This window comes from Saccopteryx bilineata, chromosome 1 (genome assembly GCF_036850765.1).
Source record: "Saccopteryx bilineata isolate mSacBil1 chromosome 1, mSacBil1_pri_phased_curated, whole genome shotgun sequence".
NCBI classification, from domain to species: domain Eukaryota; kingdom Metazoa; phylum Chordata; class Mammalia; order Chiroptera; family Emballonuridae; genus Saccopteryx; species Saccopteryx bilineata.
In genome coordinates this window covers 364,560,437-364,586,492 of record NC_089490.1, presented here as the reverse complement: position 1 = coordinate 364,586,492, position 26,056 = coordinate 364,560,437, and the positions used below count along the sequence as shown (strand labels likewise).

Sequence of the window (26,056 nt, the reverse complement as noted above, 5' to 3'; positions counted from 1 at the left end):
GTGGGCATTTCTGCAAGGGTGTCCCCAGAGGATCGGGTAAGGGCCACTGAGTTCTCCCAGAAGCAGCTGGAGATGTGAGGCTATCTCAAGGGTTTTCCTTCCTCTTTGACTCCTTTGATAGGAGTCTTGTGGGTTCTCCTGTGTGTGCTCCTGGTGGGCACCGGTGAGTCAGTCTGCAGGTAAATATGGTCAGTCCTGTGCGGGGGCAGGTCCAGGTTTGTGAGACCTGAAGATTATACATTTAGAAGTCAGTCTTTAAAAAAAGAAAAAGAAAAAGAATAGAAAGTTGTGTACAAAACTGAATATTTTTATTTAGAATTAGAAAAGAGGCCAGAGACAAATTTCAAAAAGCTGACAAATATTATGAGCATGAAAAATCTAGGAAAACTAGCTTAATATTTTTAATAACTGCCTGACACACCTACATAATGTTTTTAAATAAGTTATAGTTGCTCAGAAGCATTCATAATGCTAACAAAAACAGTTGCAACTTTTTTTTTGCAATTACAGAATGATGTTCAGTGAACAAAACGACATTTATTATATAAAGGCTGCATCAGAATGACTGAAAATGAAAAAAAAAATCATACCCACGTATAACTACGGTTTTCTGTGCACCAAAAAGGACCTGCTCTAAATTTCCATGCCAATTTACAGCTCCATGTTGTGACAGGTAAGGTGTGTGGTTCTTGAAAATACTACCAGGACAGGCTACTTAAAGATACAGCCGTGAAATGCACGGGACCCAGAAGAGCTAAAACAACCTTGAAGAAAAAACAGTTGAAGGACCTACACTTCCTGATTTCAAAACTTTCTACAAAGCTACAGTCATCAAGACTATGTGTTTGGCATAAGGATGGACACAGAGATCAATGGAATAAAAATTGAAAGTCCACAAATAAACCAATATATTTATGGCTAGTTAATTTTTGACAAGGGTGTCAACACAATTCAATGGGGAGAAATAATGTTTTTCAATATAAATAGTGTGGGGAGTATCCCCGTACAAATGAATGAAGTTGGACAGCTTTGTCATACCATATACAAAAATGAACTAAAAATGGATCAAATACCTAAATGTAAGAGCTAAAACTATGAAACTCTTAGAAGGACTTGGATTAGGTAATGGTTTCTTAGATATGATGCCCAAAACACAAGGTCAGAAAAGAAAAATACGAACATATTACACTTCACCATAATACAGTGATCCCCAACCTTTTTTGGGCCATGGATCGGTTTAATGTCAGAAAGTATTTTCATGGACTGGCCTTTAGGGTGGGAAGGATAAATGTATCACGTGACCAAGACAAGCGTCAAGAGTGAGTCTTAGACAGATATAACAGAGGGAATCTGGTCATTTTTAAAAAATAAAACATCATTCAGACTTAAATATAAATAAAACGAAAATAATGTAAGTTATTTATTCTTTCTTTGTGGACCGGTACCAAATGGCCCATGAACCGGTACCGGTCCGCGGCCCGGGGGTTGGGGACCACTGCCATAATACATAAAACAAACTTTGATTCTTCAAAGGACATGATCAAAACAGTGAAAAGACATCCCATAGAATGGGAAAAAATATTTGCTAATCATATATCTGGTAAGGATATAGTATCTAGAATATATAAGGAACTCTTATAATTCAACAATAAATAAACAAATCCTAATTTCAAAATTGAAAAAGGATTACAAAAAACCCCATTTCTCCAAAGAAGGTATACAGATGGCCAATAAGCACAGGAAAAAATGCTCAACATCATTAATCATTAGGGAAATGCAAATCAAAATGACATGAGATACCACTACACACCCACTAGGATAGCGAGAATAAAAAGACAGTAACAGTGTTGTCAAAGGTATGCAGAAATTGGAATTCTCATACATTGCTAATGGGAATGTAAAATGGTACAGCTGCTTTGGGGACAACTTTGGCAGGTCCTCAAAAACTTAAGCAGAGAATTATAATAATACCCAGCAATTTCACTTTTAGGTATATACCCAAAAGAATTTAAAGCATATGTCTACACAAAAACTTGTAGGTCAATGTTCATAGCAGCATTATTTATAACAGCTAAAAAAAATGGAAATAACCTAAATATCTATCAACTGGTGAATAGATAAACAAAGTGATATATCTATACAATGGAATATTACTCAGCTGTATAAAGGAATGAAGTGCTGATAAACACCACAACATGGATGAACCTTGAACACATTATATTAAGTGAAAGAAGCCAGAATAAGCACATCTATAGAGACGAAAACAAATTAGTGGTTCCCAAGGGCCAGGGGCAAAGAGGAGGGTGGAGAGTGACTGCTAATCGGTAGGGGTTTTACGGGAGTGATAGAAATGTTCAGGAATGATAGTGATGGTTGCGCAAGGTTGGGAATATAGTACAAACCACTGAATTGAACACTTTAAAAGGATTAGTTTTATAGTATAAGAATTATATCTCAATAAAACACCGAGAAAAGTAAAAGAAGGATCAGTAAAGCAGGAGGTTATAAATTATTTGCTTATGCTGAGGAAAACCTCAGTTTGTCATGCTTCCAATTCCCTTATCAGTAAAAGATCTACTTCATTATGTTTTTATTTCTCTGAAATGCTTTGAGTAAATTACTAAAGAATTTCAGAACATATCTTTTAAACTCACTAATCCATTCCACAGAGAGAAAGCCCAATCCAGATGGGTTAACCACTTTCCCCAGCTCTCAGAGCTGGTCAACCGCACAGCCAGGCTTAGATCCCGGCAATTATGTAGCCGTTGACATCATCTGGGACTCACTCTCCCCTGATACCGGGAAAGTTCTATGTGAATTAAAACCTGTGTTAAATGTTGTCTGGAAAAAAAAATAACTATACAAAAATAACCCTGTATGGTATAAAAACAAATATCACACAGCCTCACATTTTAATTTCTTTTCTTTAATAGAAGTGTGTTGTGTGCAGAGGATCTAAGTATTTTATTGATGAGAAAAAACTAGGCTAGAACCAACTTTTCATCATCAGCACCATCATCATTTGTGTCTTTATCTTCCTCACCCTCTCCGCGTCCTTCTGCCGTCCCTCTCCTGTGCTTTTTTCTTGCCAGTCTTGCCCACTCCCTTCCACTGTGCCTGGTAGGCTGGCTGCATACTCTTTATTGCCTCTTCATGTGACAATGGTTTTATAACATCATTTTCTATACAGAGCGCTGAGAGACAATTCAGATAATTCAGTCTTTCCCTCAACATGGTTGATTGAAATTTGTTTTGTATCCTTGATAATTTAGGGAAGCTTATTTCAGATTCACCACCCTATTGCTAATGGCACGTACAATTTTAGGACTGGTGTCAAATTTGGGGAAAACTCCCATCGAGTTTCTTTCATCTGTGGGCTGTAAGAGTTCAAGGTATTTTGAGGGGTGTGTGTGTGTGTGTGTGTGTGTTGATTATTTTTAAAAAGATTTAAAATTGACGATGTTCATTAAAATGTGTGTTGATGTTGAGGTCTTGTTATACTGGCATATTATGTTTTTGTTGTCTTTCTTGATGTTAGAATATTGTGGTAGACAAGCAAAAACTTAACATCATTCTCCAATATGTTCATAAAATTCACTTTTCTTCATTGATTGATTACCAAACATTCAAGTCTTTTCAATAATTCTATTAAAAAGTTATCTCTTTCTTTTAATAAATTGATTTTTGGCATATCTTTTAATAAATATATTTTTGAGGTACTATTGTCTTGTCAATGTCAGAATCATTTACTTCATTGTTCATTGTTATTGCTTCTGTTTTTATATACCATTTAAGATATATTCCACTAAACCCAGACAAAATGTATACCTTTGTATAGGACAGCAACATGCCCATACATGCCACCCAACACAAGGGGAAAAATCAGAGTACAGACAATGGTCATAACCAATTGGCTAAAATAATTTATCTTGTTAAATTAAAAAAGCAGCAAGACCATGTAAACATATTTCTAGGGCTTTTCCCAGGGCCTTAAAAGGGTCATGCAAGGGAGAGGACCTAAAGCTTAAACTTCATGGTACATCTGCCTCTGGGGCTGTGCTCTGAGTACACGTGTGCTATTGTATGAGCACACACATGCAGAGACATACATATGTATCTCTGTGGAAAGCATGGCCCAGTGTATTCTCAGATCCAGCCCAGGTGAAAATGGCCCCAAGAACAAGGGGCATTTTAACTATACTGCAAATGGGTTGAGTTCAGCTAGATGTACCCCCACCACAACCAGGGATGGAAGTGAAGGACATATACCAAGGGTGGACCTCAAATCCCATCATTTATGCAGTGATCCAATCTCCAGCTGTTCTCCTCCCTCCTGACTTTCCTAATTTCCCCTGTAGATGCCACAGAGCAAGACAACCAAAAGTGTGGTCTCTGGAGCCCCTCTACCTGGGTTCGAATCCTGCCTCATGACCTAAGCTGATTCAATTAGAATTCTAACTGGAGTTGAATGGTTAGATCTCAGGTAATCCATGAGTTGCTGGAGAACACCAACATGAAGTAGGCGAGAATAAAGCCAAGCAGAGGCAGGAAGGGGCGTGGACGAACAAGCAGGAGGAGCCCCAGTGCCCGCTCTGCAGGCCATGGAAGTTGTGATGCACATAGTGCTCTTCCCTATGTCCTTCCAACACCCCTGTGGGGTGTAAGCTGGGTTGAATTTGGGTTTCTGTCACTTATATCTGGAAGTATGCTGGACTAAATCTGTCCTTATATCTGCTGCTGCAACTCCTGAGGTCTCCGTCCCTGCATGCACGACCGCCCACTCAGAAGCGAACCAGAGCCTCATCCCTGGTTCCTATTTCTTCACTGCTTCAGGACCTCCATGCACAAAGCAACGTGAACAGTTAGGCAGGTCGTTCACTGCACAAGTGCACCTGGCTGGGTGAAAAGAGGGACCAGTGGATGTAGTCCTGTCCTAGGGAAGCACCCAGACACTTGGGAAAATTGTATCTGTTAGCAGCTGGTTACATTACCAAGAATTAAGTGCTATAATGGATGTGCATGTGGCAGAGGCCCATGGTAGGAACAGAGTGCACAGGTGAGTGAAGGCTGAAGTTCCATCATGGCTCACCGAGCCGCGAACCCTTGTGCACAGCAGTGTCCTCGGGAAAGAGGGACACTTTTTCTAATTGCACACTGGCTCCCTATGGGCTACGAGGGCCCTCTTTGTTTTTGTAATTGACTCCCTCAGTACAGAAACTCTGCCTTCTTTGCTTTTCACCTGGTTACCTTCTCACACCCCATTACTCTCTCTCATTACACCCTTTACTTTTCCTTGTAGCCCATCTCAGCATTTGTAATATAGCGTCTATCTACCTGGTTCCTGGTATAATGGCTATTCCCCTGGTGGGTTTTTAGCTTTGTGACTGTGCCTTCAAGGTTCTCCACTGTACCCTCAGCACCTGCACTTAGTCTGGCACAACCCTCTCCACTCCTGTGCCTTCTCGCCAACCGCCAGTCACTGCCCCAGTTCAGGCCATGTTGTGTGTCCTCTAACACAATGTTATGTGTCCTCTGGTGGCCTTCTGACATGTCTCCCATCCTATCCATTCTGCCAGACCAGACTGGCCTTTCTAAAATATAAATGTATTTGGATCCTTCCCCTGTTCCTATTCTTCTATGGCTCCCCATTACCTTCAGGATAAGGCCCAAATGAGGTTCATCGTGGCCCTGACTGCTTTCCCCCATCTCATCTCTGGTCCCTCGCTGAGAGTGAGTTTGGTTCCATGAAGACACAGTTTGCTTTCTGTCATCTCCAGGTCTTTGCACTTATTGTTTCCTCAGCTTGGAAAAGCCTCACTTGACTTGTCTTTCTTGACAAACTCTTTTGAGATTCTTATTAGGAGTGACCTGCTTGTCTATACTCTCTGTTCCTACCATGGGCCTCTGCCACATATAAACCCATTATAGGACTTAATTCTTGGTAATGTAACCAGCTACTAGAAGATACAATTTTCCCAAGAGTCTAGGTGTTTCCTGAGGGCAGGAACTGTGCCAATTGGTCTCTATTTTCACCCAGCATAAGACTTGCCATCTCTTAAAAGAATGAATTCATGAATGAGTCCCAAGTGGTCTCAAAGGAGTATAAGAAACCCTATGGTGCCTGACCTCTGGTGGCACAGTGAATAAAGTGACAACCTGAAACGCTGAGGTCACTGGTTCGAAACCCTGGGCTTGCCTGGTCAAGGTGCATATGGGAGTTGATGCTTCCTGCTCCTCTCCCCCTTCTGTGTCTCTCTCTCCTCTCTAAAATAAATTAAAAATAAAGAAAGAAAGCCTATGGCACATCTGGGAAGCAGCCAGAAGAAAAGCTAAGAATTGTTAGTAACAGAGCAACTCTGGTGGCTCCTCAGAAACCCTGTGTTGGGAGAGCAGAGGCTCTCCTTCAAGCAGAGATCAGATCCTAAAATACATAACAAGGCCCTTCCTGCTGGCGTTGCATCTTGAAATGAGGGTCTGTGAGGGTGGAATTAGGGTAGGAAACATTGAGGTCTTGGTGGCAAGTGTATGTGTGTCGGGGTAGAGTGGAATGGCATGTACAGGGGGAAGGACTTTTGCTAGAGGAGGATAAGAGGACAGAAGTGCCCCTGTGTGTGTGTGTGTGTGTGTGTGTGTGTGTGAGAGAGAGAGAGAGAGAGAGAGAGAGAGAGAGAGAGAGATCTCCCCCGTGGTTGTGTGTGGATCTATGAGCACTATAGTGTTTTGTCTTGTTTCTCAAGACACAGCTCATGTGGCAGCTCTTCCAAGAAGTCTTCCTCACCACCTTGGCTAAATCAGTGGTGCCTCCTCTGCCCTCCGAGTGTTTATACCTTAATGAGAGCATCTATGCCACAGGTGGTGATGCAGGCTTGCATGTGCCCCTTCCCTTGCAGGTTCTGGGTCTTATGGGATCTGACAGTGCCAAGATGCTCTATGTTCTAGTTTACTGGCTGAGTAGAGGCCTCTGTACCTGTCTGGCCTTCAATGATGTCACCTTATGGATAAACCTATCATTAAGAGCCAATAAGTACCACGTCCCTTTACACTCCTCATGATGCTGAGAGCACCCTATCACATCCTCTGTACCCATGATGATCTGAGTGGCACTTGGGACCACGATTTCCCAGTGATCCTTCTGGCTTCACTCTGTGTGTGGAGAAGTGTGATTTTCAATCCTGAATGCACTTGGAATCACCTGGGGAGCTCTTGAAAAATACCAAAACCTGGCCCTGGGTGTCTGGGGGCAGATAGATAGTTAAAGCAGAATCTCTGGAGGGAGGGGCAGGCATGGATCTCTTTATAAACTCTTCAGATAATCCTAACATGCATCTGATGTGAAAACCACTGATCTGTGTGTGATGATATTCGTCATGGTCATAGGAACGTCCCCACATATTGGAGATTCAAGTATCCCTCCCTCCCTTCTCCGGGTCCCAGGCTTCCACCTTGCCACCTACAGGGCCACTTCCTGAACAGCTGACCCAGCTTGCAGATTTTCCTTCGGGTCAATATTCTTCTCCTCTCCCTAGGGAAAGCCAGAGCCACAGCGGTATAAATTAGCGTTTTTTATTTCGAACACCTGAGCGAGCGCCCTCGGCTCGCCCTCGTTTGGTATAAACGTACAAAGCCCCTTTCGCACCGCACGCCATGCCTCAGAGATAAATATAGCCCTAGGGGCTCCTGCTCCAGCAAACTCTTATTTACAGGAATAGATTACAAAAGTATTACAAAAAGTGGTCCTGAACAGGAGGTGGGGGTGGTTACCGTTCCACTCGTTTCACTTGGGACGAGAGCGCAGCGCGCTGGCGGTGGGAAGAAGCGGTTGTCTCCAGGACTCGCGGAAGGAGACCCGGACTGCGGATTGGGTTAGGTCTGTGCGGGTCCCACCTCCCATGGGGGAAAGGGATGAGAAAGAGAAAGGGCCTGGCCCCTCCAGGATCAGCTCTGGCCCGTGGAGGAACACCAACAGCCATCGCAGCGGGTCTCAGGGAAGAGTACTGCGTGGAAAAAAGGACTGTGTCCTTGTGGTTCCGGGAGGCAAAAACACATCAGTTCTCTTGCTTCTCCTCCCTAGTAAGGGGTCGCTTTTAAAGCGCGTTTGGGGGCAGAGATTGGCACTTAAGTTCAATTTTCTGGGCGTGAGGGGACCCTAGGGCACCATCCCTTGGGCAGGTGGACAACGGTGTCCTCTGACACGGCCGCCCACACGCTCAGAGCACCTGGTAGATCGGGTTGGGGTTCGCACCCACTGGGCACTGCGGGGCTGCATCGGGGGTAGGAGTGGGGGTGCCGCGGTCGCCCTCATTCGGGGCAGCAGCCTCGTGCGAGCCCGGAGACGACTCCGGCGGCGCGTCCGCCAGCAGAAGCGCGGGCGCGGCGGGGCTCTCCGTGGAGATGCGCTCCACGATGCTGGACAGGCAGTCGAGGCTCGACACTGCAGCACTCTTCCCGGGCCTGGGTTCTGCGCGGGGAGGGATAGGTTAGTACGCAGAGGTTGAGTCTCGGACAACTCTCCTATTTCTGGTCCCAGTGCTTTGGGACAGACGGGAAAGTGAGGGCATGCCCATATCCAGTGCGATCCAGCGAGAGCGAGGGGCAAAAAGAGAGGGAGCTACACGCTTAGCATTTCACTCCTTGTACCGTCTTCCAGGACGCATGTATGTGCTGGGCGCGGGGGGAGGGGCGGGAGTGCGGGGGGCGGTCCTAGATTGAGGGAAGCCGGGACAGCTCAAAGGGGAACGCGGGAAGGAGGCGCGCATACGCACCGCTGGGCGCCTCGCTGAAGTAGGTGCCATCGTAGCAATTCCGCCGCCTGGCACCGCTCGGGGGGCCGCTGTAGTCCATCTGCAAACGGCAAGGGCGACTAATTCAGGCCCGCGGGACCGCAGCATCATTCTGTGTCTCCTCCCCAACTCCCCGAGTCTCAGCCACGAGTTTCCTGCCTTACTTGATGGTGGGGGGGTGGGGTAAGGGTGAACAGGAGCTGTCTGCAGCATGTCATGCCAAATAGAGGACGGACTGCCACCTAAGAGCACAAATCTTAACTTTGGAAATAGGGGTAAGTGGAGAAAAAGCAGATCACGGTGCAGCAGTGTTCTAATAGCGCTCCCCGTCGGTTGGATCTCATCTATACCGTGAGTTCCCGAAACCTTCGGCCACCCCAGTGACAGCTGCCCAGTACACGGGGGTCCACTCCCGGGAAGGTTCCCCGTCCAACCCGCGGCCCAGAGGGCAAGTTCCCCGCCCTTGGAAATGCTTCCCAGATACCCCCGAGTGTTGTCTCACGTTTCCTCTAGCCCGGGGTTCCAGCCTTACCATGCCGTCGGAGCAGTTGGAGCGCGGGCTAGACGCATCCGAGTCGCCGCTGTAGTGCTCGCCGCCTCGGCTGGCGGACAGTGGGCCCGGCGCGTAGAAGGCGGCAGCTGCTCCGGGCGGCGCGGCGTCCTGGTCGCGTAGCAGCGCTTGTAGACCCTCGATATAGCGGATAGCGTTGCGCAGGATCTCCACCTTGGGCAGCCGCTGGTTAGGATTACTAGACGTACAGCGCTTGAGCGTCTCAAAGGCCTCGTTGACTTTGCTCAGGCGGCGCCGCTCGCGCATGGTGGCGGCCTTGCGGCGGTCGGCGTTAGTGGTCTTGCGCTTGCACGCCTTGCAAGCCCACAGTAGACAGCGGCCCGCCTGGTGGTGTCCGCTAGGCGCACGCACATGCTCGTCCTCGCGCGCGCCCGGGGCTGGGTGAACAGCCGCAGGGAAGTGCGAGTGCTCCTCCGGCTTCAGGAGCGCACCCACGTGCACGAGGCGAGGGTCTAGGTCCTCGAAGAAGCGCAGGTCTGGCGAGTCGAAACATGGATCATCGTAGAAGTCGTCCGCTGTGGCAAAGTTGCACAGAGAGCCGTCGGGGCCCGTCAAGTCTACGTCGCGCAGTGGCGGCGACAGCAGCTCCATATCCCGACCAGGGGCGGCGCAGTCCTGGCTTTGCCCAACCCCAGTGGCAGGAGTTGCCCGAAACTTTCTGCCGCTCCGGAGCTCCAGCCGTATGATAGCAAAATGCCGGGGGTCTGAATGTATGCCCAAACGCTCCCCCACCCTGCTCTGCCCCGTCCTGTCGGGCCTGACGGGCCCCCTGGAAAGTGACGGCAGGGCTTTGGGGCTTCTCCACCCCTATCTTAAAGCCAGGCGCCGAGGGCTATTTATCCGTAGTAGCCTACAGGCCCCCCGAGCAGGAGCGGGCTGCTGGAGGCGGGGGCGCCCGAGGCCAATAGGAACAGGGCAGGGAGGAGCTTGTGATCCCCAGGGTGGCCACAGGAGCCACCCCTACCTCTCCACACTCTGGGCGCGCGCGCTCCGTCTCCTCCCTAGGCAGGAAGGGAGGCAGAAGCTGGCAACTCAATGCAGCTGCACTTGGCTCCCGGGCACACTCTTTCTAAACCTCTCCAGCACGAGACTCTTCCTGTGTCCACGGAAAACGGTGGCAGCGGGCACTCACCTCCCAGCTGATTTTGGGACCCTCTGTCCTCTGATTGAGGGAGGGGGGCGCCAGAAGCAGGGAGGCTTAGAAATCAGATCGGGAGAGATTTGAAGAGAAACACATAGGAATGGGGAGAGACACTAGAGCTGAGATAGAGAGGTGTGAGAGATACACCCAGAGGCTGAGAGACATTCAGAGAGCAGAAAGCTCCAGAGTCAGAGACAGAGCAACACGCAAGGAGAGAAAGCCTCCGAGAGTCTAAGTGGGCCAACCTGAGACACATTGGATGTGGCGGCCTTGTCCCTAAACTAGTTCCTATTCATCTTCCCCGGGCGTTTAGAAACCCAGCTGCATCTATACAGGAGTCCAGGATTGCTGCTAAAGCTTCAAGTCAATCTCTTCAAACTCAGACCTGCCCCTACTTGGAGGTAGGGAAGCAGACTTATCTCAACCCGCGCGTTTTGGCAGCCGGGTATCCAGAGCGGCTATAGGGAGAGGTATCCCTTCAGCTGGAGAGAAAACTCCACCTGCTCACGTCGTGCCCCCCTTGCGCAAAGTGCCGTGCCGGAAGAGTCCATTGCGTAAAGGCCTCGAACACTCAGGCTCGAGCACCCCATTTCAGAGTGGAGTCTCTGAGAGTGGAGTTTGCGGACCTATGACCTGAGTTCTATTCCAGACCCCGCAGTTTCCTGTCTGATTTTGTGGAAGTCACTCACCTTCCGAGCCTGTTTCCCCACTTTGTAAATTTGGGGATAATAACAGCGATCTCTTGGAGAGATTGGGGCAATGGTGGTGAAATCTAGAGACAAAAATACGTGGAAGCCCTCAGTTCGAGGGCTTGCTTCTGTTGCTGGCACCCAGTGGACTGTGTGCCCCCTGCGGGCTTCCTAGCTGTTGGCTGGGACACTGAGCCCTGACGGGGACCCATGTAGTCTTGGCACTAAGCCCCCACAGAGGCCACAGCTGCATTTCTCTCCAGCAGGTCCGCTGCAGAGGCTGGGTGTAGGAGAAGCCAACCTCCATGGATTCTCTGGCTACCTCACCCCCCTTACCCCCCTAGGGCTTCTCAGCCTTTTCCTGAATCTGCAGTCCACTCCTTCCTCTCAGCATTCTGGCTAGAGCTCTCCCTTCCATCAGACACTCCCTTGGGTCTCTTCTCCTGGAACCCAGAGATATAAACAAGAGTGATTTTTGTGCCTTTCCATCTAACTTCTGGAAGTTAACTTCCTAACTGGCTCTCTGGACTCTGAGAAGCCCTCTCTGCCCACCAAACCTAGAGGGCTCTTTTAGAGCCTTGCCTACTTCACTTATAGTTGTGATGAAGGTCCCCTTTATGAAGTGCTCACCTCCCTTCACCCCATACACCATCTTCATTTATTCACTCAACACATATTATGGAGCATCTATATGTGCCGGCTACTAGTCCATTCGGGTGGTGGGGATAAAACAATGAACAAAATCAAGAACCCACTTTCATGGTGATTACATTTTAGAGTAGGGTGACAATAAATTATTAAACAAGGAAGTATATGATGTCAGGAGGTTATAAATTCTATAAAGAAACAAAATAAGTCAAAAGAACAAAGCAATGAAGATTATTTTATTATATGGAATGGTCAGGCAAGGCCTCTCTGGGATGATTACATTTGAGCAGAGAGCTGAGTGAAGTGGAGGAGGAGGGCAGAAGCAGACATCTGGAGCCAGACAGAGGGGGGAAAGCATGTGCAAAGGTCCTGGAGCAGGATTGTGTTTGGCAGATTTAATATACGGAAAGGAGGTTGGTATGTCTAGAGAAGGGTGAGCAAGTGGGAGAGTGGTAGGAGCTGGGGCCAGAGAAGGAGCAAAGGACGTGTATTCTGGAAAGCCACTGGAGGCCTTGAGCAGAAGAGAAGAATGTTATGATCTGACTTAGATTTTAACAGGAGCACGTCGGTTATAGAGACCAAAGGCAGAAGCAGAGAGACCAACTGGAGACTGTCGTGATATTCAAAGTGAGTAGTAATGGTGGCTGAGGTGTGGGTGGCAGCTGTGCAGATGGTGCAAGTGGTTGAATTCCAGATATATTTTGAAGATGGAGCCAGCAAAATTTATTCAGAATTGGATGTGGGCAGTGAGAGGAGAGGAGCTAAGGATGACTCCTGGAAGAGTGAAGCTGGGGAAGAGCAAGTTTGTGGGTGTCTGATTAAAAGTCCAAGTTTGAGCAAAATTTGAAATGCATATTCAGTGTCCAGGTGGAGATGTCAAGTAGGCAGAGGGGTTTATGAGGCTGGAGTTCCTGAGGAGAGATCTGTGCATGTGGAAGACCTCTGCACTTGACCTCTGAGACATCTCTCAAGTCTCTCCATCTCCAGTGTCCCCGTCCTGGACCAAGCTGCCACACTGCTGGCGTGGACGACCCCAGCAGCCTCCTTGCTGCTCTTCTTACTTCCGCTCTTGCCCCAGTGTATCCGCTCACTACACAGCGGCCTGAGTAATCCCTTAAAACCATAAATGGGATTATATCCCTCTTCTGCTTCAAACTCCCTAACAGCTTTTCATTACACTTAGAATAAAACCTCATCTTCTCACCCTGGCCTAGAAGGCCCTGCAGGAACTGCCCTCAGTCCATCTCTGCAGTTCCACCTGAGACGCTGTTCCCTTTGATCACCCCGTTCTAGCCTGACCACGTTTCTGGTTTTCCAACACTCTGAGCGTGGTCCTGCCTCAGAGCCTTGTGCTCGCTCATTATTGTACCCCCCCCCCCCTTGGGCTCTTCCCAGGATTGGCTGCTTTTCCTGTATCAGGTCTCAGCTCAAACATTGCCACCTAGGGTAGCTGGGTCACATCAACCTGCTCCTTTCCTTCTTAACACAGCCACTCCTTAATTATTTTCTTTATTAGTTCATTGATGGATGTAGCTCCATGAAGGCAGGGACATTTTGTTCATTATGGCATTTCCAAAAACCAACACAGGGGCTGTCGCATAGTAGGAACTTGATCCATGTTGAGTAAATGAATAAATGGGTGATCCTTTGAATCTCTATGTATATATTTAACTTCTTGAAATGTATCATTTATTAGGATGGTGGTATTTTTTCCTAAACTGGACAGTTGCATGCACAGGTAGACATACATGTCTAGTCACACTTGTTTCCAGGCAAAACTCAGGCCTATTGGCCCAGCCCCAGGGCATGGTTCTTGAGGTTGAGCTATCATACATGGCTTGCTGTAAAATCATAACAGTATGTCAAAGAGATATTTGATGCTTATTATAAAGCTTGAGTCTTTTTACTTGACTAACACTCACAATAAGGAATGTGAATAAAAATATTTCTTCCTGCTTGCTTAGACCTCAGCAAAATGCCTGACACGTAGTAGGCACTCAATAGATATTTGTTGGATAAATGAATGACTGAATCAAACTATTTAATTGAGGAGTACCCTGAGATTTCTGGGTGAGCTCTTCAAACTACATATTCATACAAATCTAGACTTTTCTCAAGCAAAGAAAACACAGAAATAAATTGGATGCTGAGACTTAAATGACTACAACTTTGCTTTTTGTGTTTTGCATTCATAAAAACCACCTCAGTGCTGTCATCAAGGTGCCTTTGCAATAAATAAATGCTATGTTCCAACTTACCAAACACATTTAATATTTTATCAGTTGTGGCTTGGAAATCTAAACTGCTTTAATAGTTTTAAACTTGATTTGTAGTTATATCTTCTTCAGTAATTGGAGGCACTCTTAAAAAATGCACACACACCCTCGTGGTATATGCTACTTTTATATGCGACTACCACAGGGGATTTTGTTTGCTACAGGGCTTATTATGCTGCTTGAAGAGTTGGGAATCTCTAGACCTGATGCCCTTACAGATCTCTCCAGCACGGGAACCCGGGCCTGCCCTGCATCACTCTTCTGGTTGTGCCACCACATATTTGGGGAGAGGTTTGCCAACAGCCTCATCTCAATCCCGTTGCTGAAAGAGCAGAGAGAAGTGTTTCTGCCCTGGGACCTGGTGCCTTTTAGTCCTAGTGCTGTGTTGGGGCATGGGGGAAAAAAACATCAAGTTTGGAAGTTGAAAGAGTTCAAACCTTTATACCACAGAGTCTAGTCAAGGGTGTCCCTCAGGAACACAGGTGCTGGGCTTGTTCTGGGAGAGCTGAGGGTCCTGTGGAGGGGCCACCCCCCAGCACCTCTTCCTCCAGTTCAAGACTGAGCAGACTGGTGGGCTACGTGATTTGGGGCAAGTGCACGCCTCACCCTGGGCCTTGTTTTCCGGTCTCCACAGTGAAGAGCTCCTTTGGCAGCAGGTGGGGAGGGAGGGCTCCCTGGCCTCTTCTTCCTCCAGTGTTCTGTCCCCCTCCTCAGCTCCCTTGGCCTGCCTGCCTGGGGCTATAAATGGAGAGCCAGCCTCAGGACAGGAATGCAGAGCGTTCCTGGCTGTGCCCTACAGTGTTGCACCCTCAGGGAGCGGCCAGCCCCAGCTCCGGGCAGCCTTCATATACATATATATAGCCTCAGGAAACCCAATCCACCCCGCACCTGTCCTGGTCTTCAGGCACCCTGCCCCTGCCAGGCTGGATGTGTGGCCTCCCCTTGGCCTGGCACAGGATGCGTATCTGGCCCCAGATGGGGGTGCCACAGGTCCGGAGGGTGAAAACCTGAGTGGGCCAGATGGGACAGCCCAGCCCCCCTCACTGACCCAAGGCTTTCCCTTCTTGTTCCTGGATCCGCCCTGAGCACAACCCTCTGTCCCCTGCCAACTTGGATCCCTGGGGAAGCCCGAAACTGCCTGCCACATGGGTATGGATCCTGCACGGGGCCCAGTCTGGGTGAGTCAGACATGGTCCCAGATTCAGGGCCAGGGTCCCAGAGAGTCTCCCCAGATGGCCATACTTCCCAGTTTGGGGTCCTCTCCAGCCGTCCACACATCAGCAGGGCCTGGGAGTTTAGCGGATGAACTGGGAGTTGGAGAAAAGGGGCCCACGCAGAGGGGGAGGGCACAGGGAGACAACACCAGCAGGTACGCTTCCTTCCTGCCCTGGTGAGCAGGGGCGGATGTGTGGGCAGTGTGGCCCTGTGGGCGCTGTGGGGCCCACGCCCACTTCCAGTCACCCACTCTAATTGGTTCACTCACTCAGCAAATACTTGTGCGGCTCATGTTCTGTGCCAGGTGCTGGGAATACAGCAAAGCAGAGCTGCCTGCCCTGTGGAGCTGACATTCCAACAGAAAGCACAACAGTAAACCATTTGTGCACTAGTAAGGAAACTGTGGAATACGTCAGAAGATGAGATGTGATATGGCGAAAACAGTAAAAGCAGAGCAGGCTGAGTGGGATTAGGGTGCTATGGTGGGACTGGTTGCAGAATTGGAGTGGTCAGGTTGACAAAGTGGCATTTAAGCACAGAAGTAAAGGAGATTTGGGGTGAGCCATGTGCCCATCTGGGGAAGAGTATTCCAGGCAGAAAGAACATATTGAGCACCTTCTATGGGACAGTCACCTCTGCCAGGGGCAGGGGATCCTATGGGGAACAACAAAGGCACGGCTCTGGTCTCCTGGGAATGTGTGGCCTGAATGGTGCTGCCTGGGCTGGGTGAGGGGTGTGGGGCTGGCATGAGATGCGGGCTGAGGATGGCTTCCACGGCTGACTTGTGACCACATGGTCAGGTGAGGATGGGATGCTTCTTACGCATGAAACGTGTGTACGCTGCATTGTGTGCACAGGGAGGGGGCGCCTGAGGTCAGCGTGGCATCGTCAGAGGAGAAACCCCTGTAACCCGCACAGCTTCTCACCCCGACTGCCCCGCGTGCCATGTGCACCTCACTTGCCTCTTACCTCCGGGTTCCTCCGGACTGGGAAGCCAGTGCAGAAGTTAGCAGGAGCCAGACTGCTTGACGGAGGCCGGGAAAGCTGAGGCCCAATTTAAGAACCACCTGGTATCTGCTGTGTACACCTCACCTACGGAACAAACCTCACACCCCATGTCCACAACACACGTGTGTCTCACACTCACTGCTCATATCCTGGGTCGGGTACGTCCACCCCTTGGTCTCAGTGTGAACACTTGCTTTCACCTATGTGTCTGGTTATCCCCACTCCATCCTGAAAGAACACCAAGGGGGCGTATTGGCCATGGCATCCTTCTCTTTGTGGTTTCTAGTTTAAACTTTTGAAGCTGAACCTTCCTGCCTAGAGAAGGTCAGGCCTCCTTGTCAGGGCTGAAGGAGGAGCAGCTCTGGGCTGAGGGGAGAGCTGAGATGGGGGGCCTGGCCCTGAGGACAGCACATGTGGCAAGATCCCGTGGGCAGCTGTGGGGGCCCGGGAGGGACCTTGGCTCCCCACCCCTCTACCACTGCCTCAATGCTGCCCAGTCGGCCCACCTGCCAGCCTGGGGGGCTCCAAGGCGCTGGGATTAAGGCACACACAGCCGTTGGGATCCAGGGACAGACACCAGCTGTTGCCCCCAGCAGCTGCCCCAGCCATACTCTTCCAAGGGGAGGTTGTGTGCCTTGGGGAGGCCTAATTCTCTCCCCGAAACCTGTACTCCCCTGGCCAGTGGCACCAGGGCAGGGGTTTCCTGGCAGAGAGACAAAGGACAGGGCCTCAGGAGTGGTATCCAGGCTGCCTGAGACACCTGTCCTCTGACTCCGTTCTATATCCTGTCCTGCCACCTCCATAAAGCACTCCTGGATTGCTACTTTCCCCTTGGTTTTGGAAAGCGATTTATAGCCCACGTGCCCCAACAGGCCTACTATCCTATTCCTCAAACATTTCATAAGCACCCACTCTGTTCCCAGGTCTCAAGCTAGGCTCTGCGGCAGGATCTGAGGATGTTTCAGACAGGGTCTCCGGCCTCTGGGAGCTCCATCTAGTGGGGAGAGGGAGACCCACAAATGAGTCATCAGAACACCCTGTGGGAGCGCCCGGAGTGGACTAACAATCCTCCTATGAATCTCCAAGAAGACTTCCCCAACGAGGACATAGTGGTCCCCTTCTTCTTGGGCACAGAAGGATGGGTAGGAGTGGCCAATGGGAGAACTGCAGGAAAAGGCATTCCAGGCTTAGAGAACAGCAGGAACAAAGGCCAGAGGCATGACTGCATGCCACACAGAACACCCCCCTGTGGCTGACACTGCTCCGGCATTCCCTTGGTCACTGCGGTCCCTCAAACTCCCAGAGGTGTAAGTGGGTTCTGTCTGAGGGAAAGCCCACCAATTAAGACAAGTCAAGTCAAGGGCAGAAGGTAGAATGAAGAGGGATTGCAGGGGAGGACAGCAAATTAGAACAGTGGAGAAAGGCCGGACTGGAGCCCGAGGCCAGGGCGTCCCCTGTGCTGGCTGTGTGCTGCTGTCCGATGCTCTGAGCCCTTCCTTGCCCCTCCCTGAGTCTCACTCCCTCCACACGTAGGATGGGGGCATAGGACTCCTGGCTCCACTCACACTCAGGAAGAGGTCTTGCCAGGGTCCCTGCTTCTCCCTGGTCTCCTAGCCTCCCTCTTGGGCCTCCTTTCTTAATATGGAGGGCAGAGTCCTGTTCATTGATTCCATCCACGGGGCCCAGCACAAGGCTGGGGGTGGGTGAAGTGGAAGCCCGAGTGAGGCTGGGGCTGAGCATGAGGTGCAGAAACCTGTCCATCACACTGGGAAGGCATTTAACTTGGAGATCCCCACCCCAGTGGGCAGCAGGGACCATGAATGTCATAGTCTTTGCCTTCTCTTGAAAATACAGCACAACTTTTCTCAGGCCCTGTGTGAGCTTGGCTTCCAGGAATGTGGTACTGCTCTTGCCTGACACAGAGACCAGTGCCTGGAGCTGTGTTCTCAGGTGTCTCCTCTGGACTGAGGGGTCCGGTCAATCCAGATCCCAAAGCTGGCCCTGCCCCTTACTTACCTTGGGTAAGTCACTTCCCCTTTCTGAGTCTCACCCTTTTGTAGCTGTAAATGTGACTAGCCCCAGCACTTATCTCTTGGGACTGTAAGGGTTCAATATACCAAAGCATGTGTCTTGTATGGAGTGTGGCTCATGGTGTACAGTACAAGCTTGGGGGTTATTCTTGCCTTGCTTGCTACCCCTGTGGATGGAAGCTATGAGTAAGCAGTGGGTGGGTGGGGATGGGTCACAGGGGGCCTGGCCTAGCTATTCTGGGCTCTGGACTTCTTGGAACTGGGGGCCATGGTTGGGTGTGGGGTGGCTGGGAGTGTAGGTAACCATGCAGCCTGTGAAGTATTGTCTGCAGCAGCGGGCGTCACTGGCTCTGCTGTGAACACGGGCAGCCTGCCAGTCGCCCCCAAACAAAGCCTGGCCCTGGGGGAACAGTGCGGGCTGATGACAGACGCAGAGAGTCTGGTGCAGGCAGGGCCAGGAGGGGGCTGGAAGAGGCCCGAGGAGGCAGTTCTGTGCAAGGCTCCCCGGAGAAGGCCAGGCCCAGCAGAGTCCACATCTCAGTGGCCAGTGTCCACCCCATCTTAACACCAGTGACAACATTTATTCCCATTGTACAGTATAGGAATCTGTAGCAACTTGCCCAGGACTCACGTATGCTTAGTTATGGCAGCTCTGGGACAGAGACATAGGTTTCTTGGCTTTGCACACCCAGCAAACTCTATGAAGCCCAGACCTTGGAGATAGAATGGAGCTGATAGCTTCTTAAGGCCCCTTTATGCCCAGAATTCTCCAAATAAATCAGGATAAACTTGTCCCCACTTCACACCCTTGAAGCAGGGACACCCCCACGTGTGGTAGTCAAGGCAAATGCAGGGTCACCAGGGGCTGGCACTGAATTGATTTCTCTGTGGTCAAGAAAGTCTACCTCTGCCCTGACATTTGACCTCTGCGTCATGTGGCTCAGGGGTTTGGGGTCTCACTGTCCCTCGTTAGCGATTTTAGGATGAGGGCTCAGAGTGTGCTTGTCCCAAAAACTAAGGAAAGGCAGGGGAGATGAAGAGGAACAGATAGCTGGTCTTGGGGACTTCCTGGGTCCATTAAATTTGCATCCAGTCCATTCAGTCCTTCCCCTGCCTCTTTGTTCCTTTCCAGCCCAACTCCTTTTGTCACTCTTCATTATGAAGAATTTCAAACATTGAAAGAGACACACTAGCACAATGAGCCCCATTACCAGCTCTGGCAACCATTCACCCATGTCCTAACCTGACCTGTTAACATCCTGCCCACTTCCTCCCCTCCTGTATTATTTTGAAACAAATTTCAGATGTCACATCATTTCACATATATATTTATGTATCTATAAGAGATAAAAACTATTTTTTACATTAGCACGATACCATTAGTGGCTGAAATATTTTTAAAAATCAATAATAATTCCTTATACCATCAAATATCCAATTTGTAATCAAATTTTCAATGATCTCATCAATGTTTTTCTTTGTTTGTCTAAATTTGGATCCAAATAGGACTTATACATGGTCATTGGTTAATCTGTCTTCTCAGTCTCTTTAAGTCTACAAATTCCTCCTCCATATCTTTTTGTATTCTCTGCAATTTATTTTTTAAAAAGCTAGAATGTTTGTCCTGTGGCATTTCATATTGTCTGTTTTTTGATTGCATGCTTATGGGGTTTATTTTTTTAAAAATATGTATTTTTACATATGGATATAACTTTTAGCCTGACACATGGACACCTAATAGAAGACTACATTTTTCAGATTCTCTTACAGCTATCTGTGGCCATGTGAGCAAGGTCTGGGCAATGAGGTCTGCATAGAAGTGATTTGCATGCAACTTCTTCATTATGGCTTCTTTTTTTGTGTATGACAGAGAGAGACAGACAGACAGACAGGAAGGGAAAGAGATGAGAAGCATCCTCTCCCTGCTTCTTTCTTCCATCACTACATGAGGATGAAAGACACGCACATGGTTTAATGGGAAGCAACTGTCAGCAAATATGTAGGTTCCAGGAATAATTCTCTTAAGGTATAATTCTCCTTTCTTCGTTGCAGCACCCTAGTTGCTCATCAATTGCTTTCTCATATGTGCTTTGATTGGGGGGCTACAGCAGACCGAATGACTCCTTGCTTAAGTCAGTGACCTTGGGCTCAAGCTGGTACCAGATGAGCCCGCACTCAAGCTGGCGACCTCAAGGTTTCGAACTTCGATTCTCTGCATCCCAGTCCAACACTCTATCCACTGTACCACCATAACGGTCAGGCCGTTATGGCTTCTTGTCTCCTTTCTTTTTCCCCTCTATTGTATGGAATGTGGGTAAATGATAGGAGCTAAAGAATCCATCTATGATGGAATAATGGGCCACCAAAGATATCCACATCCTAATCTCCAGAATCTATTACCTTACATGGCATAAAGGACTTTGCAGATGCATTTAAGTTAAGGGTTGTGATGAAGAGATTATTCTGGATTATCTAGGTGAGCCCAATGTAATCTCATGAGTCCTTAAAGGAAAAGAAGGAGGCAGGTAATGTCAGAGTCAGAAAAGAAAATATGACAACAGAAGCAGAGGTCAAAGTGATGTGTCCACAAGCCAAGGAATGTAGGTAGTTTCTAGAACTAAAAAACCCAAAAAAGAATTCTTCTCTAAAGCCTTCAGAAAGAATACTGTTCTGTTAAAACCTTAATCTTAGCCTTGAAAGACCCATTTCACATTTCTGTCTACTATAAGTATAAAATTGTAAGATAATAAGTATGTATTGTTTTAAACCACTATGTTTATGGTAATATTTCAGTAGCAACAAAAAACTAATATACCATCTTAGATTATGCAATTGAAGTGTCTTATTGAAGATCACAGAGCAACAAGATAGAAAGAACCTGGCTTCCCAGTATTGTTAGGCTGGCAACCAAGTCTTTGACCACAGCCCTGGAATTTTATGTAAGAAATGAATAAACTGAAGTTCTAGGTGTCATTGTTGTTACAGCAGCCTAACCTGTCTCCTAATGAATACCTACTATGCAACTGGGCCTGGGAAATAAAAATGTATAATGCACCTGGTAAGTGTGGTGGCTGAGATATGCCCAAGAAATTATGTGAACATAAACGAAGGAGGCAAGAAATTGTTGGACTATGCTGACTGCTGCTTGGTAAGTGAGAATTGTTTTCTTCATTTTGCAGCTAGAATCAAGAGGTTAGTGACCCTTCTCCGGGCCAACAGATGGTGTGTTCCTGAGACAGAAGTAGAGGTTCTGAAGTCACCCTTAGGGAAGATGAGAAGTAAGAGCCACAGGAAGGAAAGCAGTGTAAGTGGTGTGGGTGAGCCTGTGGGGTCTGGGAGTCACACTGCCTAGATTGTACTCCTAAATCTGCCACTAACTGTGTTATCTTGGCAAGTCCCTTAAATCTCAGTTTCCACATCTAAAAAAGTGGAGATATTAATTTACATACACAGACTCCTAGAATAGTTATCATTGGCATTTAATAACCCCTGACCACAGAAGGGTGGAAAAGTGAAAGGGTCTGTCCTGCCTGCTTCCTTCTTCCATTGCCTTCTCTTTTATCCTACTCGAGGATGGAAGACACACACGCAGCTTAATGGGAAGCAATTGTCAGCAAATATGTAGGTTCCAGGTATAATTCTCTTAAAATATTTTCCAAGGGCAGCTCTCGCAACTCTCACCTCTTATGGCTCTCAGGAGGAGGGGCCAGAATAGAACCGGCAGTTTTATTGTTACAAATGGTTCCCATTGGCTTAGCTCGCTCATGCATTCTTTCAACAAACCATGTGTTTTTACTTGGCGTCCAGCTCTGAAAGGTGTAAAATTGAACATGTCTTGGTCTTTTCTTTTAAGTCTCTAATGTTCGAAAGAGAAGGGCAAGTGGGGAAATATTTCTAGATCCCAGAGGGCAGAACGAAATTAGTGCTAACTAGAAGGATGAGGCTAGGCAAAGCAGAGAGTTCTAAAAGGGCATAAATCTCATAGGAACAGCCCAACAAAAGAATATAAAGTTCATGACTTCCGAACAAAGACCTAAATTTGAATCTCAGACCTGCCAGTTATGGCTGGGTGTTTTTGGACAGACTATTTAACCACTTTGCACTTTAATTTCCTCATCTAAAAACTGGTATACCAAAACTTGAGAGCAATCAAGGTGTTCTTCAGTGGGTGAATGGATAAACTGTGGTCTATCCAGGCAATGAGATACTATTTAGTGCTAAAAAGAAATGAGCCATCAAGCCATGAAAAGACATGGAGGAAACTTAAATGCTTATTGCCAAGTGAAAGAAGCCAATCTGAAAAGACTGCAACTCTATGACATTCTGGGGACAGTGAGAAGGCCAGTGTTAGCCAGGGGTGCAGGGGAGGGAGAAATGAACTGGCAGAGGACAGGGTTTTTAGGGCAGTGAAACTATGTATTCTGTATAATACTACAATGGTGGATACATGTCATTATATATTTGTCCATATAGATAGATTATACAACAATAAGAGTGACACCAAAGGTAAATTATAGGCTTTGCGTAATGATGATGTGAATGTAGGCTTATTGGTTGTGACAAAAGTACCAATCTGGTGCAGGATGTTGATAGTGGGGGAGATTGTGTGTGTGTGCGATATATGAGAAATCTCTGTATATTTTGCTCAATTTTGTTATGAATCTAAAACTGCTCTTAAAAATAAAGTCTACTTTTTGAAAAAAAGGTGTGTATCTGTTATCTATTACCATGATACTGTTATGTAATCATCCACCCCAAAACTCAGTGTCTTCAAACAATAAGCATTATTTAGTTTATGAGTCTGCAAGTTGGCCATCTGGATTGGGCCGTTCTCCTGGACTCACCAGGGAAGCTGTGCTGGCCTTAGCTGGCTCAATGGTGGCCGATGGGCTGCTGGCTGCTTCAGGCTCAGCTTGACTGGGGTGACCTGGGCAACCAGCTCTTTTCTACAGGTCTCTCATCATCAAGAAGTCCAACCTACACATGTTTTCATGGGGAGGCCAATGGTGAAAAAGTGCAGGCAGAAGCACACATGTGCTTTTTCAAACCTCTGCTTGAATCATGTATGCTATCCTTGGGCCGCACCAAGGTACATGATCAAACTCAGAATTGAGGGGTGGAGAAATACACCTCTTGATGAGAAGAGCCACAGAGTCATGTAGCAAAGGACATGGATACTAGGAGGAATAAAGTACAGTGCCCATTCATATAACTAGTCTGTCGCATGGGGGTGATCGTATGCTTACCCCAGAGGACCGCTGCGAAGGTTAGATGTGGTCAGATGTACGTGTTTAACATAGGCCTGGCCCATAATGGAAACTTATAAAGTGGTTAGTTCCTTTTTACCCCAGAAACCTGAGGCTGTGTCTGGGACTTTTTGGATAGAGTAGATAACAAGAGTTTCTAGAGGCATAGCAGCAGAAGTTGATACATGATTTATGCTTTGCTTAGCGGAGCTGCCAGCGGGAATAGCTGTTTCTCAGGTTTGGTCTTCGGTCTTGACAAGCGCGATGCCACTGGTTGGCAGACACTCGCCCATCTTTCACAGAGTGGTATTCATCTGAATAGATCCTTCCCAATGGGAGGAGTCACTGAAAGCCTTCCAAACCATTAACTTCCCTCCTACTACACAGACAGACCCAGGCAAATGAAAATGGATTCTCCTGCCTTTTGAGCAATAATGACGAAGCTGCTGCTGATGACAATAATAATATTCATAGCTCCCACTTACTTACTCAGTAGGCAGAACAGGATCTCATCTGATTCTCACATCATCTCACCAAAGTTAGTACCATATGCTCTCCATTTCACAGACAAGGGAACTGAGGCTCAGAAAAACCATTCAGCTAGCAAGTGGCAGATCTGGGACTTGAACCCAAGTATCTCCAACTCCAAGGCCATTACTCTTAACTATACTGCTCATAAAAATGAGGGGATATTTTATTGCTTCATATTCGTTTTGAAATATCCCCTCATTTTTGTGAGCAGTTTTTCTCCCTTAGGGAAAAACTGTTCACTCTGCTCATTTCAAGTCAGAGGCCATTGGACACTGTGTTACTTTATGAAAGCCTGCTTTAGTCATTCTCCTGTTCCTCATGTCACACGCTGACAAGGAATAGCAGACCTGTGGTTGAGGGGGTCAAGATTGGAAGGAAAATTTTCCAGGTTTGCACAGGTGAGGAACCCCCAATAGGTAGGGCTGTCCTCTCTCCCTTCCCAAATTTACACTTGAAATCTCTCCCTTCCTTTGAAGGCCAATACCTGCTGGTCATTCCTAGGCACAGCCTGTGAGGTCTTGGCCAAAGCCAAGGCCTGAAGCTGGCCTTGCTCCCAGAGCCCTGACCTCTCATAGCTTGTATCTAGGGGTCAATGAGGAGCAGGACTACAGGAGGGAAGACAAGGCCCCAACCCTCAGGCCTGAGTTAGAGAAACCTGAGAAGGCCCCCGGAACAGCTGACTGTGGGCGCCACGTTTTGGAGGCGGCTGCCCCTTCCCCCCACACTGGCTGTGCTGTGAGTCACGGGTTTTAAGCTGAGCACTCTGGGAGATTAACCAGCTTTGTGACCAGCTGCTGGAGGAGGATACTTGGCCGAAAGAAGCAGGATAAAGTTACCCTCTCAGAAGTTTATAGGAAGGCCCATAAATGCCCCCCAACTGCTGTGGGGCCCCTGATCTGGGGTTTTCCTAAGTGCTACCCCTGCCCAGGCCCTTACTGGCTATACTTACTTCCCTACTCCTCACCTACTCGGCAGGTTCTGCCAATCTGGCACCTATTGGGAATGCCCAGTGGTTCCAAGAGGGGTCTTGGGCAATGGGCCTTCCTTCCCCGGATGACACACATTAGGAACAGAGCCCAGACTGGAGTCAGTGGGAAGGGCCTGGCTCTGGCCTGGCTCAAGCCTGGGGCAGAGGTTGGTGGGAAATGCATAGAGCAGGATGGTGAGCCGCCGGCACCCAGGTTGTCCCAGGCATGGTAAAATGGACAGGAAAGACCCCACTCTAGGGCTCTAGAGTGCATCACGTCCAGGAGCTAAGAAGGAGCCTTGAGATGGGCAGTCAGGAGGCTTGGGCTCTAGTCGACTCTGCCACTGACCCTCTGGCCTTAGTGTCCTCATTCACCAAAAAGAGGACTTTAATAGATTGTTTTCGAACAGTGCTTTGTGGAGTTCTGGGCCATTCAGAAGTGCTACAGGGATTCCACGAGGGCTGGATTAGAATTTCAGGCCAGTAGGGTTCTCTAACTATCATACAGAACCTCTCCTCTCATTTCACATATTTGTTTCACCAAAATAACCTCATTTTCTGCCTACCAATTAACTCTCCATTTATTCAAAAGTTACTTATTGAGTGCCTGCTACATAACAGGCTCTGTTGTAGCTGGCGGAGAGCAGTGGTGTTCTTTATTTGAAATAAGAGTTTATACATTTGAACTAACACAATTAATTTACAACAAAATGGTATGCTTTTTGTATCAGTGTCTCATGTAAGAATCTAACTGAAGATAGGATTCTTCTCTTAAAGAAGTCTGATCTGGAATGGCCTGCTGGGTGCCTTCCTGTTTACCTGTCTCCATCTCCAAAGCCCTGGGCTGCTAGTTCCTTAGGGAAGGCCCAGTGAGGGGTGAGAAGGAGGCATCTTGTCTCCAGGCTGGCCATTGATGTGGGAGTTTCTCCAGATGTTGGAGGGCACAGTCTGAGT

The 26,056-nt window shown here is 48.1% G+C and overlaps 1 protein-coding gene across 1 annotated transcript; it reads right to left on the bottom strand.

Annotated features, from left to right (window-relative positions):
* Window positions 1-7,563: 7,563 nt before the first annotated feature.
* On the bottom strand, window positions 7,564-10,144 carry MYOD1 (myogenic differentiation 1). The gene is made up of 3 exons (XM_066253856.1): window positions 9,313-10,144; window positions 8,763-8,841; window positions 7,564-8,458 (listed from the first exon to the last, which is right to left on the bottom strand). Exons 1-3 carry the CDS (start codon window positions 9,940-9,942, stop codon window positions 8,208-8,210), a joined length of 960 nt encoding a protein of 319 aa, XP_066109953.1. The 5' UTR covers window positions 9,943-10,144; the 3' UTR covers window positions 7,564-8,207.
* Window positions 10,145-26,056: the final 15,912 nt, after the last annotated feature.